General features: G+C 30.6%; 1 protein-coding gene across 1 annotated transcript in view; it reads left to right on the top strand.

Annotated features, from left to right (window-relative positions):
• Orc4 (origin recognition complex subunit 4) overlaps positions 1 to 13,266 on the top strand; it is a 62,636-nt gene that overhangs the window by 30,626 nt on the left and 18,744 nt on the right. Inside the window, exons 3-6 of the mRNA XM_026388497.2 lie at positions 2,512 to 2,588; positions 3,341 to 3,431; positions 7,217 to 7,292; positions 7,619 to 7,704. Coding sequence (XP_026244282.2) covers positions 2,512 to 2,588; positions 3,341 to 3,431; positions 7,217 to 7,292; positions 7,619 to 7,704 — 330 coding nt within the window. The remainder of the gene's footprint in view (positions 1 to 2,511; positions 2,589 to 3,340; positions 3,432 to 7,216; positions 7,293 to 7,618; positions 7,705 to 13,266) is intronic.

The following is a 13,266-nucleotide window of genomic DNA, read 5'->3' as shown; positions in this document are numbered from 1 at the left end:
TATATTAACAATCATGATGCTACCTGATTTCGTCTTTTGTCTTTGGATAATTTAATCCTCTTACTCTTGTCTTCCTAAAAGTGATCTAAATTCAACTTAGTAAAATGTTATCTTCAAAATATGTTTTGCACCACTTTGTAAAGAAATTATCCTGATATCTTATTTATTTTAGTGATGATGTACATGAAACTGCTTTCTTAGTTTTTATTTCTTGCTTTAGTTCATTACTAGTATTAACCAAGTGATTTTTATATGATGATGATTTATCTTGAAATGTTGCTGAAGTCGTTATAATAGTTTTTTTTTAATGTATTCTTTAGGATTTTCTCTATTCAGTATCATGTCATCTGTACATACAGGTAGTTTTACTTCTTCCTTTCCAATGTGGATACCTTCAATTTCTTTTCTTGATTACTTGCCCTGGTGAGAACCATCAGTAAAATGTTGAATAGGAATGTTAAGAACAGTCATTGATATCTTACATCTGATCTCAAGGGGAAAACATTCAGTTTTTACCATAATATATGATGTTAAGTATACATTTTTTGTACATATACTTTCTAGTTTATTAAGTGACTTTTTAGGGAATGTTTAATATTAAATGTTTAATATTAAGTGCATCCTGTATTTTAAGTATTAAACATATGTCTCTCTCTTAAGATGCTTATAATATGGTGGGAGAATAGGGATGGTATTTCCATCCTGATGTTTCTATTTATCCGACTTGACCTCAACTACATCAGTTTTTTTTTTTTTTTTTAAAACAAAGCTAAATATGATTATAGTCCTTTATAAGACCATAACTTTTCTTTTCTTCTTTTTTGGATGTGGTTAATACTAACACTATTAGTGAGGCAAGTGTTCTACCACTGAGCTATATCCTTAGATCTACCACTTTTGTTAAGAATTTTTTTTTTTGTAAGGCAGATCTTGCCAAGTTGTCCAGGCTCTCCTCAAACTTGTGATCCTCCTGCCAGAGCCTTTTGAGTAGCTAGGATTCACCATATTTTGGGATTTTGACCCTTCTAGTTATTCACGACAATTTCACTTTCTTATCCTTATATTTTACACGTAGTTTTTGTCTAGTAGATTTTAGTGTTTTGTTTTTAAAGAATGAGGTTTGTGTTGTTTCTATAGATCTCCTCTATGTAGAGAATACATGTGATTCACTGAATCTGTACATATAGCACATTTGAGTGTTTTACAACTCAGGTATCAACTATTATGTATATAATATCTATATAATCTAACAAGATTACTAACTACCTTAATTTTCAAATCAGGCCTGTTATAAAGGTATTATTATCTCCATTTTATACATAAAGAAATTGAGATTTAGAAAGACTTAAACTTTCTAACTTCATATAAGTGGCTGTCTGGCACCAATATCATTATTCTTTCTATTTTCCTGAAATATAACTATGGATTGTTTTATCACTACTGAGTAATTGTCTTTCCTTAGCCTCTGGTACATGTAAAGAGAACTCAGATTTTTCTCTTTGGTACATAAAGGATGAATTCCATATCGTTGGTATGAGAGAAGCCAATAATCTGAGGCTTCTTATTTAAGCCCATGGGGCCAAATCTGAGACAGCCTCCTAAGGTTTTTGATGGACTTCTGTATTAGAGCAGACCCATAGAAGGAATGACTTTAATGTTCCAGTTTTAGAAGATTGTATTAGATTATTTGACATAATAGCTACCTACAAGGATTTTTTTCTTAGCTCATTTCAATGATTCCATACTTTTTCATTTCTTTGGGAGTGGGGTAGAGCCCAGGGCCTCATTCCTGCTAGGTAAGCACTGTACCTCTGTTACACCCCTGTTCCTAATCTAACCCTTACTTTATAGCCTAAATAAATGTGTTTTCTTTTACATACCCACACATTTGCTTATAGCTGAACTACTATCTTTTTGTCATTTGTTTCTTGAACTTGTCATTTCTTGACAATTTATTTGCATTTTTTTAAAAAAGCATGGATCATATACTTTTAGTATTACTCTGTTCTGAATCTAGTAGTTTTTCAAAGCAACATGAACTTTTAAAATTTTTTGTTCAATTTAGAATCCTGCCTTTTATGACAGGTACAGATATTTGAGCTAAGCCAGTTTATATGTGTTGATCTCTAGAGTTTGAGTGTGTGGTGCATGACCATTATTAGATTTGCTTCTTTTTGCCTTGGCTGACATTTTTATACAAAGTGAAGTATTAATTCATTTACAAGATTAGAATAGTCCCCACGTTGCTGATGTAGCTAAAGTAAGTAAATAATTCTCCCCTTTTTTGAAGCTTTCACAACTAAATTCTCATTACTTCTTTGGGATTTGATAAGTAAAAAGAATCATTAGTTTTATAACTCAGGAAAATGTAACAGAGCTCTTAAGGACAAGGATGTACTAAGGATTGAATTTGTTTATTAATATCTCTTCTCAACTGCTATGCGTGCACTTTTTATTCATTTTTGAATGCATGTGTAATACTTTTACATTTATCCCCTTTATTTTATTCAGGTACAAAGAATATTACGTGAAAGATTTTGTCATCAGAGTCTACATACTAATCTATATGGACTTCAAGCACAGTACAAGTAAGTGTAGCTATTCCCTTGTCAGGTATGAAGCTACTGATGTTTGCCTACCAGGTTTCTTTTCTTTTCTTTTAATATATACTTATTTTTTAGTTGTAGTTGGATTCAATACCTTTATTTTATTTATTTTTATGTGGTGCTGAGGAGTGTACCCAGGGCCTTGCACATGCTAGGCAAGCACTCTACTGCTGAGTCACTACCCCAGCCCTACCTACCAGGTTTTGAAAATTAATCATACACAAATTTGATCTTGTTAGGATAAGGAATACTTTTATAGAAAAAGTTTTGCTTTGTTTGTAGGAACAATATCATGAAATATGGGCAGATGTAAATATTTCCACAATGATAAAGCTCTTTATCAATTTTGTTTTGTTTCCACTACCTGATATAGAGAGAATTCTGACCTTCTTGCCCATAATATTGGTACCCAGTTCTGGAGATAAAGGCTACAGTGTTAGTAGAAAAAGGGATTCTAAATGCAAGGTTCTTAAGAATTGCCTATTGTTCCTATCATCATAAAATTCAATGTTTGCCAAACTTAATAGGTTTTCTCTTTAGGTTTTCAGAGAATCAGCACTGGCCTGCTCTCTTTTTCTCCTATTTTCTTCCCAGTAGGACCATTTAAGCCTAAGTCAGGATCCCCAAAGAAAAGAGAAATTTCTGTGCATACTAATATGTAGCTTTTAAAATGTACTACCAGCAAATAATTCCAGCTTTTTATTTGAAATTTTGGCCTATTTGTATCATTTCAGACATTTAATTGAGCTACTAAAAAGAACTGCTATCCATGGAGAAAGTAACTCTGTACTTATTATTGGACCCCGAGGATCAGGAAAGACCACGGTAAGAGCAATTTTTGGTGTTTCTTTGCTTGGATAAACATGCGATGATTCTTATTTCAGGTAGCACTAACAATGAGTTTTATTTCACTATTTTACAATGTTTTTTCCCTTTTAAAATAGAGAAGGCATACAAAAATCTTACAAAGTCAGGTGGGATATTGAGTAGAGCATACCCTTTTTTTTTTTTCTTTTCTTTACCTTCTATTTCTTCCCAGTGACAAATTTTCTCTTAATGTTAGTTCTATCCTGGTCATTGTGCTTAAAGTATTAGACACTTCCTGTGAAGAAATAAACTAGCATTTATTGAGCATGTATTTTGTGCCCCTATAACATATGTTCTTTCATTTATTCTTTATTTCCACCCTGCAAGGTAAGTTTTATTCCTTTTTTTATAGTTTAGGGAATTTTCAGATCCTGCATTCTTTTTTTGCCCTTTGTTTTTTCTTTTTACCATTTATTGTTAAACTCTAAGCAGTTTTTTCAAATTCGTTTATATCTTCTATAATTTTCTTTTACTTGCCCTTTTTATCATATTGCTTAGTTACCTCAAAAAGATATTCTTGCTTTATCCCCTTCCATCTTTTCTTTCATATTCTTTATTCAATAAAGGAGACAAATTAAGCATATTAAACTTTTTAATAGAAAAATTAAGCAGATTGTATAGCATTCATATATAATTCTCTGCTCAGCAAATACACACATACTTAACATGTTGCCTTTGTGTGGTACCTTTGTTAATAAGCTAATATTGATATATTATTATTAATGTTATTATTAACTAATAATAGCTTCAGATTCTCTGTTATACATTTCTATGGAATATGAAAATTAATAATGTCATGTACACATCTTTACAGGGTCATACAAAATAATTTGCCACCATAAAATCGCCTATGCTTTACCTATTCATCCTTTCCCTGGAACTCTTGGGGACTACTGTTGTTTTCCCTTTATCTATAGCTTGCCTTTTCCAAATATATTTAAAATGCTGCATTTCCCCTTGTGGCTTATTAGTTCATCTTTTTTTAATTGCCGAATAATGTTCCATTGTATGCATGCTTCTACCAGTTTGTTTATCCATTAACTTATTGAAGAACATCTTGGTTGCTTCCAATTTAGCAGTTAGAAATAAAGTTAACACAGACATTAGTGTTCAGATTTTCATGTGAAGGAAATTTTTCATCTCAATTGTGCAAATACTCAGGAGCACAATTGCTAGATTGTATACATGGTAAGGCTATATTTAGCTTTGTAAGAAATGCCAGACTATCAATGCGACTATACCAGATTGCTTTCTCATCAGCAACGGATAAGATTTCTTATTGTGCCACATCCTAAACAGCATTTGGTATTGTTAGAGTTCTTTCTATATTTGTGATTTTCATTTGGAGGGAAAAAAGGTATCTTTTCTTCATCAAAATGCCTTTGCTTCTTATAAAGATCAACTGACTTTGTGTACATCTGTTTCTGGGGCTTCCTTTCTGTTCCCTTGATTTGTTAGATGTATTTGATTTGTTGTTTTTGCCATTGTCTTTATTACCATAGGTTTTTAAAATTCTTTTTTTTTTTTTTTACTACACTAGAGTGTATTCTGACATGTTATATATACATGGAATACAACTTATTCTAATTACCATGGTTTTTATAGTAAACCTTAAAGTTAAGTACTCTAAGTATTAGATTTTGCTCATCTTCAGTATTGGGTCAGCTGTTCTTACTATTTTTACTTCCATATTAACTTTGGAATCAATTTGTCAGTATCCACAAAGTCCTGGGAATCTGTATTGAATTACTGGGGTTTTGTGTTCAACCTATAGATCACATTGGTAAGAATTGAGACCTTAACTGTATTATCTTCCCATTCATGAACATGAACTGTATTTTTATTTATTTAGATATTTTATACGAATTTTTATTATTGATTTTATATATATTTTGTTAGACTTATACCACAGTACTGTCTTTTGATACTAATGTGAATTGTGTTTTTAAATTTCTCTTTCCATAAAATTCAAAATTTCTTATTGATAACATATTGGCAAATAATTGGCTATTGTTTATCATCTTGTATCCTGTTGCCAGTACAAATAGTTTTAATAAATTCGTTTTTTAAATAGTTACCAGTTACCCCAGTGCCTTTCTTAAATAATTTTTTTCTCACTAAATTTTTATTTCATCTGTAATAATTTCTTTGTATATCTTCTTTTCCTGGGTCATTTTTTTTCTGATAGTACTCTAATAAAATATTAGAAGAAATATTTCATCATTCTTTTTCCTTTTGAAAGTTTTATTTTTCTTAATTCTGTTTATTTTCAAATTTTCATAAGTACATATAATGATAATATAAAGAGATGTCTATGATATTGCAATATAAGAGTAATATTATGGCTCAAGTAAAAATGTATAAATAGGGGGCTGGGATCATGGCTTAGTGGCAGAGCGCTTACCTCGCATGTATAAGGCACTAGATTCAATCCTCAGCACCACATAACAATAAATACATAAAATAAGGTATTGTGTCCATCTACAACTAAAAAAATATTTAATAAAGAAAAGCATTAAATAGATGGCATAGAAACTTTTCATTATGAAAATGTGAAGCTATATAATTGTATGTTTTAAGGAAATAAAACACTGACTATAAATATATTTAGTAGTAACTTTTACTTGCATTATTAAATTTTTTTAAATCTAATTTGTTATATATGACAACAGAATTTATTACAATTTATATAACACATATAGAGCACAATTTTTCATATCTCTGGTTGTACACAAAGTAGAGTCACATTCTTTGTGTCTTCATACATGTACTTAGGGTAATGATGACTATCACATGCGATGTTATTAATAATAATAATAATTTTTAATAATTTAATAATAATTTTTCATTGCAACCTTTATGTTTCTTTCTTTTTTTTTTAAATCTTTTTTTTTTTTTTTAAAGAGAGAGGAGGAGAGAGAGAGAGAGAGTTTTTTTTAATATTTATTTCTTTCAGTTTTCGGCGGACACAACATCTTTGTTTGTATATGGTGCTGAGGATCGAACCCGGGTCGCACGCATGCCCGGCAAGCGCGCTACCGCTTGAGCCACATCCCCAGCCCAGTTTCTTTCAACTTAATTTACTAATATTTCTCATTTTCATTTCATGTTATCATTCTACATAGTTTACAATATTTCACAGGAATTGATATTGGGTATACACTTCTTTTACAATAATTTAGCATTGTTCTGATAAATGTTTTTCAGTAGCTTTTGATTATTTTTTGCTATTCTTATAGTAAATGTTAGACATAAAATACACCTATGACATGAAGTTCATAAGGGACTATAGAGTACTGTAACATGGAAAATGTTTATTTTTTAAATTAATTAACTTATTCTAATTTGTTATATATGACATCAGAATGCACTTCAATTCATATTACACATATAGAGCACAATTTTTTATAAAATAATAATTTTAAGTTGTGACTGGATATAGCTTAGTTGGTCAAACATTTACATCTAACCCCCAATACTAAAAACATAAAATATATATATTTTTTAATATTAGGTTTGTTTCTAAACTTTTATTAGAAGTTTGAGTAGATGATTAACAATGTACTGTCAATTTTGGCTCTAGTATCTTAAGAAAAGTCAGACATGAGGTTCTAGTTAGTTAGACTTTTTATCTAAAATATTTGAAAATTTAGTAATTATGAACGACTTGTTTATATTCTGCTCCCCCAATCTTAGTTTTAAAAGAGACTGCTTTTTATCTCTAACATTTCGTTTTTATTTAGTTAATAAATCATGTTTTGAAAGAACTCATGGATATAGAAGTGGTGAATGAAAATGTATTACAAGTTCACCTAAATGGTAAGTAGGCCATCAGTTTTCATGGGAATGATATGAACCACATAACAGCCTCTAACAAACCATACATAATATATTTAGGAATCAAACATTGATCATCATGGAGTGTTTTTGTCTTTCTTTTTCTAATCAGTGATATCCTCAAGGAAATCTGTTTATTGACACTACCAAATGTCTTTTTTTGCTATTTTTTTAATGATATAATGCGAACTAATAGACTTTGTTTCCTGTCTAGTAAATTTTTAAAAACATTGGAAAATTTATTTGGATAATAATCTTCTGTTAAATGCATATTTTGATTTAGTTCTTTTAAATGGGATGTATTTCAGGACTGCTGCAGATCAATGATAAAATTGCTCTGAAGGAAATCACAAGGCAGTTAAGTCTGGAAAATGTAGTTGGAGATAAAGTTTTTGTAAGTATTGTTTCAGATATTTTATTAAATAATCTTCAAAGCATAGTATCCAGTAAAGGTATTATATTTCTGGAAGGTTAGGAGAGGGTTTCAGGAGTTTGAGTTAAAATATGGAAAACTCTGGTCATAAAAATATAAAATGTATTAGGATACATTTAGTTATCAAGCCTATATATTTGAATTTTTATAGTAGATTGTGCTAGTTCTCAAATAGCTAAGAAATCTGTTTATGTAGCTATTCTCTAAGTTTATTACTTTGCCAAGAAGATAAATGCTTTCTGTCCTTAGAGATAAACTGCTATTTAATAGATAAATATTAATTTATTTGTAGTCTTCTGAGACTTGTGGTATGGGCATAGTAAAAACTGCTGAATTTTAAGCTACAGTAACTATTTTTGACACTTGCTTTACTATCTTTTAAACTTCTAGTGATATTGGGATAATGAATGTTTCTGAATTTCAGATACTTCATTTGTTAGCTGGGCTTTATTTTATTGTACATACAATAAAGATGAAAGGAAACAAACTTAATTTAGATTAAATGTTACTTTTCTTGTTGCTAACATGCTATACAAATGTCAGTTATCTCTTACTATTAAATTTACAGAAATTTATCCATAAACCAATTTTCACACAGCATGCAGTCTCAGGACAGTGAACATCACTAATTTAAAGTCACTGATTTAAAATGTTTTCACATTTATAAACTTTTTACCTGTCAACTATTTTATGAGACCTAAGAAAATAAGATTAATTTGCAATCTAATTTTCATGAGGAAATTACTTATCCTTATATTGCTTATGCAGATGAAATGGGATACTTACATTCCGAGTTCATTTTCTGATGACTAGTGATCATGCAGTGCTGTCACTGTACTCTCATAGCATGTACTCCCTGCTTCAGTGACATACCATAGTTGTGTAGGCATTTAGGAATTTCTTTTCTTTAATTATTATCTATAAAACGCTGAGCCAACCATAAGCTTTCCTTTCATATTTTGCAGATCTTTGAAGTGCAAGTTCATAATGCTCCTTCTATAAATATAATGTTCTAACTCCTCTTTAGAATGTATGCCTAAGCTAGTGACCTACTACTTGGTCAAAGGGAGTTCTTATTATGTAGGCTCATTTTGACTTTTGGTTTCCAGTTGATCTGAATAGGTGTTTCTAACATTCCTAAATGGACTTATTCATACTGGATATTCATATGTGAAGTAATAAAAGCCACAGTATTGTCACTTTATCCTAATCATCACTGTTATTATCTTTATTACATAGTCAACCCTTGGTTATCTGTAGGTTCTGCATATGCATTTGCAACCTACTATAGATTTAAAATATTCAAGAAAATAATGTGTCTATACTTAATACAGATTTTTCCCCCTTGGCATTAATAATACAGTATAACAACTATCAGTACATTGTACTAGATATTAAAACTAACATAGAGAAAATTTAAAATATAAGAAAGAATGTACATAATTTTTTTAAGAGCCAGAAGACTTAATTTTTTTTTTTTTTTGAGAGAGAATTTTTAGTATTTATTTTTTTAGTTTTCGGTGGACACAACATCTTTGTTTGTATGTGGTGCTGAGGATCGAACCCGGGCCGCATGCATGCCAGGCAAGTGCGCTACTGCTTGAGCCACATCCCCAGCCCCAAGAATGTACATAATTGATAAGCAAATACTAGGCCACTTTATATAAGAGACTTCGGAATCCATAGATTTTGGTATTCATAGTGGGGTCCTAGAGCCAGTCCTTCAGGGATAGCTTTAGAGAAATTACTAGTTTTGCTTCTTCATTATATAGATGAGGTATTTGACACTCAGAGAGCATATAGCATACAAAAGGTCAAAAAATGTTGGGGAGTATGGACATTAGGCTCCTAAGTCATTTAACTCAACCCAGATCTGTTCTGTTTTTGACTTACTTAGAGCAAACATAAATATGTTGTGTATATATTTATACATGTTTGTATACATAAATGTCATGCATATATTCATACATATTCATATATATATTTCTATATAAAATGTATTTAAAATATGTATGAGTATATGCACAACATATTTATGTATTATACACATGTGTATCATTTATATATTATAATATTTTATATGTATATAAGCATATATAAATATGTATACATATTTACATAAGTGTATGTTTATACTTTAACAGGATTTTTATATAGAAATGCCAAAAGATAAGCCATCTTTTTTTAACTTTGACCACCGATTTTCTAAATTATTATTTCTTTGAGCCTTTGTTGTATTATGGAAAATTATGGATAATACCTCCTGCTTTACCATGGAAGTAGTTTTTACAAAATAGCGTTGATCATCACAATATGTAGAATTTCTTAAAAAAACAGTTATGGTGGTTTTTACCAGATGTTTCCATTGGGGTACTAACAGGTGACTTCCTCAAACTTGGAAGTTGACTATTTTTTTAAAAAGTCTAATGAAATAAAAAAATTATGACTTTAATTATAAAAAATTTGAACCTGGAACATCTGCTACTCTGTTAGAATTTATCCAGAATATTTAAGTTGCATCCAAAAATATTTTGGCTGTTCCAAGTATAAACATAGCCAAATTTGATGTGATAAATACAAATTTGTCAATATGCTCTTGAATAGACAAATACTATAATAGTATCTAATATTTCCCTTGGAGGCATCCCTCTAGTTTATTTTTTCTATTAACACAATAATTGTGCAAGTTATTGAGTTTTACTTTGACATTTCCAGCATGTATATATATTGTGTATTGATTGTATCCATCTTCCTGTCTACCCTCTGTTGCTCTCCTCTCTCCCCCCACAATCCCTTTCCCATTTCCTAGTAGTCACTCTTTTTTTTTCTTTTTTTATAGCTTATATGTATGAGAGAAATATGTACTGTCTTTCTGTCCCTGGCATATTTCATTTAATATAATGTCCTGCAATTCATTCATTTTGCTGCATATGGCAGGAGTTCATTCATCTTTATGGTGTTTTCCTCCATTTTGTATATATACAACATTTTCTTCATCCATGTGTTGACTGGCACCTAGGCTACTATGAATAGTGTTGCAGTAAATATGGGTTATGCAAGTATCTCTTTTGTATACTGGCTTCATTCTTTCAGATATCCTTAGAATATATGCTGTGATTCCACAGTGGCTATGATAATTTCCATTCCCATTAATAGTGTATAAGTGTTTTTTTCCCCCACAGTGTTTCAAGTACTTTCTGTTTTTTAATAATCGCCATTCTGATTAAGGTGACATGAGATCTAAATATAAATCAATATAAATTTGACTTACATTTACATAATGTAATGAATATTTTGATCATTTTTATATATTTACTAGCCATTTATATTTCTTATTTTGAGAACTGTCTTCAAATCATTTGTTCATTTACTGTTTTTAAAGTTGTTTATTTTTGGATTTTAATCTTCTATCAGATAAATAGCCAGCAGAGATTTTTGCCAATTCTATAGATTGTCTTTTTCATTGTGTTAATTGTTTCCTTTGCTATGTAAAAATGATTTAATTTGATGTATTTCTCAGTGTGCTTTTGTTTCTTGTTGGAGTACTATTTGGGAAATCATTGCCTATGCCAATATTTTGAAGTATTTCCCGTAGGTTTTCTTTGCAGCTTCAAATTTTCAGGTCTTTGATTCATTTTGAGTTGATTCTTTGTTTTCGTTTTTTTGGGGGGATTTTTTGTACAGGATGAGAGATATGGCTCAGTTTTCTGTCTTCTGAAGATCTCCAGTTTTCCAAGCCTCGTTTGTTGAAGAACTCTCTTCTCCAATTTATGATTTTTGCATCTTTGTTGGGAAGTAAATGAGTCAGTTTATTTCTGGGTCGTTCATTTCTTTTCATTAGTGTTATTTATCTGTTTTTATGCCAAAACCATGCTGGTTTTGTTAGGATATCTCTGTAGTATATTTTGAAGTCAAGTATTTTAATGGCTCCCACCATCTTATTTTTTTCGGGATTCCTCTGACTCTTTGTGGTATTTTGTACTTCATATGAATTAAGTATTGTTTTTTTCTAATTCTTTAAAGAAAGCCATTGAAATTTTTATGAAGATTGCAGTGAATCTGTAGGTCACTTTGGGTGGTAGGACTATTGTAACAGTATTAATTCTTCCATTTCATGAACATGGGAGCTCTCTCCACCTTCTAGTATCCTCTTCAGTTTCTTTCTTCAGTGTTTAAGAGGTCTTTTACCTTCTCAGCAAGGTTTGCTCTTAGGTATTGTTTTTAACTTTTTGAGTTTTTTGTTAATGGGATTGCTTTCCTGATTTCTTTCTAAGCAAGTCCGTTATTGGCATATAGAAAAGCTACTGATTTTCATGTTGATTTTTATATCCTGCACCTTTTACTATATTTCTTTCCTTCTTTCTCTTCTTTCTTTTTTTTTTTTTTTTTTTGTTGTTGTAGATGAACAGATGCCTTTATTTTATTCGTTAATTGTTATATGGTGCTGAGGATCGAACCCAGTGCTTCATGCATGCTAGGCAAGCACTTTGCCACTGAGCTACAGCCCCAGACCACTATATTTCTTTATTGGTTATAAAAGCCTTTTGATGGAGTCTTATAGAATATCACCAGCAAACAGGTTTAATTTGACTATCTTCTTCTTTATTTGTATTCCTTTTATTCTTTTTCCTGACTAAGTGCTCTGATCAAAATTTCTAGTACTGTGTTGAATAAGAGTCCTGAAAGTAGACATTCTGGTCTTATTCCTGAACTTATTGGAAACACTTTCAGTTTTTTTTTCCATTAGGTATGATGTGGACTGTGGCTTTATCATACATAACCATTACTATGATTCTACTACACCTAATTTATTCTGGGCATTTATCATGACATTGAATTTTATCAAAGGCTTTTTCTGTATATATTGAGATGACCATGTACTTTTTATCTTTTATTCAGTTTATTTGCTATATTACATTTATTGATTTGCATATGTTGAGCCGTCTCTAGAATGAAACCAACTTGTATATTTTTAATAGCTGTTGAGTTTGATTTGCAAGTAATTTATTGAGGATTTTTGCACCGTTCTTCTTCAGGGATATTGGTCTCTAGCATCCTTTTGATTTATTTTTTATATATATATTTACTTTTAGGTGGACACAATATCTTTATTTTTATGTGGTGCTGAGGATCGAAACCAGTGCCTCATGCATGCTAGGTGAGCACTCTACCACTGAGCCACAACCTCAGCCCTTTATTGTGTTCTTATCAGGTTTTGGTATCAGGTTGATAATGGCTTTGTAAAGGAGTTTGAAAGGGTTTCTTCCCTTTCTATTTTATGTAATAAAGGAGCATTGGTGTACTTCAAAAGTCTGGTAAAATTCAGTATTGAATTCATCTGGTCCTGTGCTTTTCTTTGTTGAAAGATTTATTACAACTTTAATTTCATTGCCTATATTGATCTATTTCATTTTTTAAATATCCTCTTGGTCCAGTTTCGTTAGGTCTTATGTGTCCAGAAATTTGTCTCTTTCTTATTCATTTTCCAGTTTATTGGCATAGAATTTTTCAAAATATTCCCTA

Source organism: Urocitellus parryii, chromosome 1 (genome assembly GCF_045843805.1).
Source record: "Urocitellus parryii isolate mUroPar1 chromosome 1, mUroPar1.hap1, whole genome shotgun sequence".
NCBI classification, from domain to species: Eukaryota; Metazoa; Chordata; class Mammalia; order Rodentia; family Sciuridae; genus Urocitellus; species Urocitellus parryii.
Note: the sequence above shows the minus strand (reverse complement) of the source record. Positions and strands in the feature narration are given on the sequence as shown.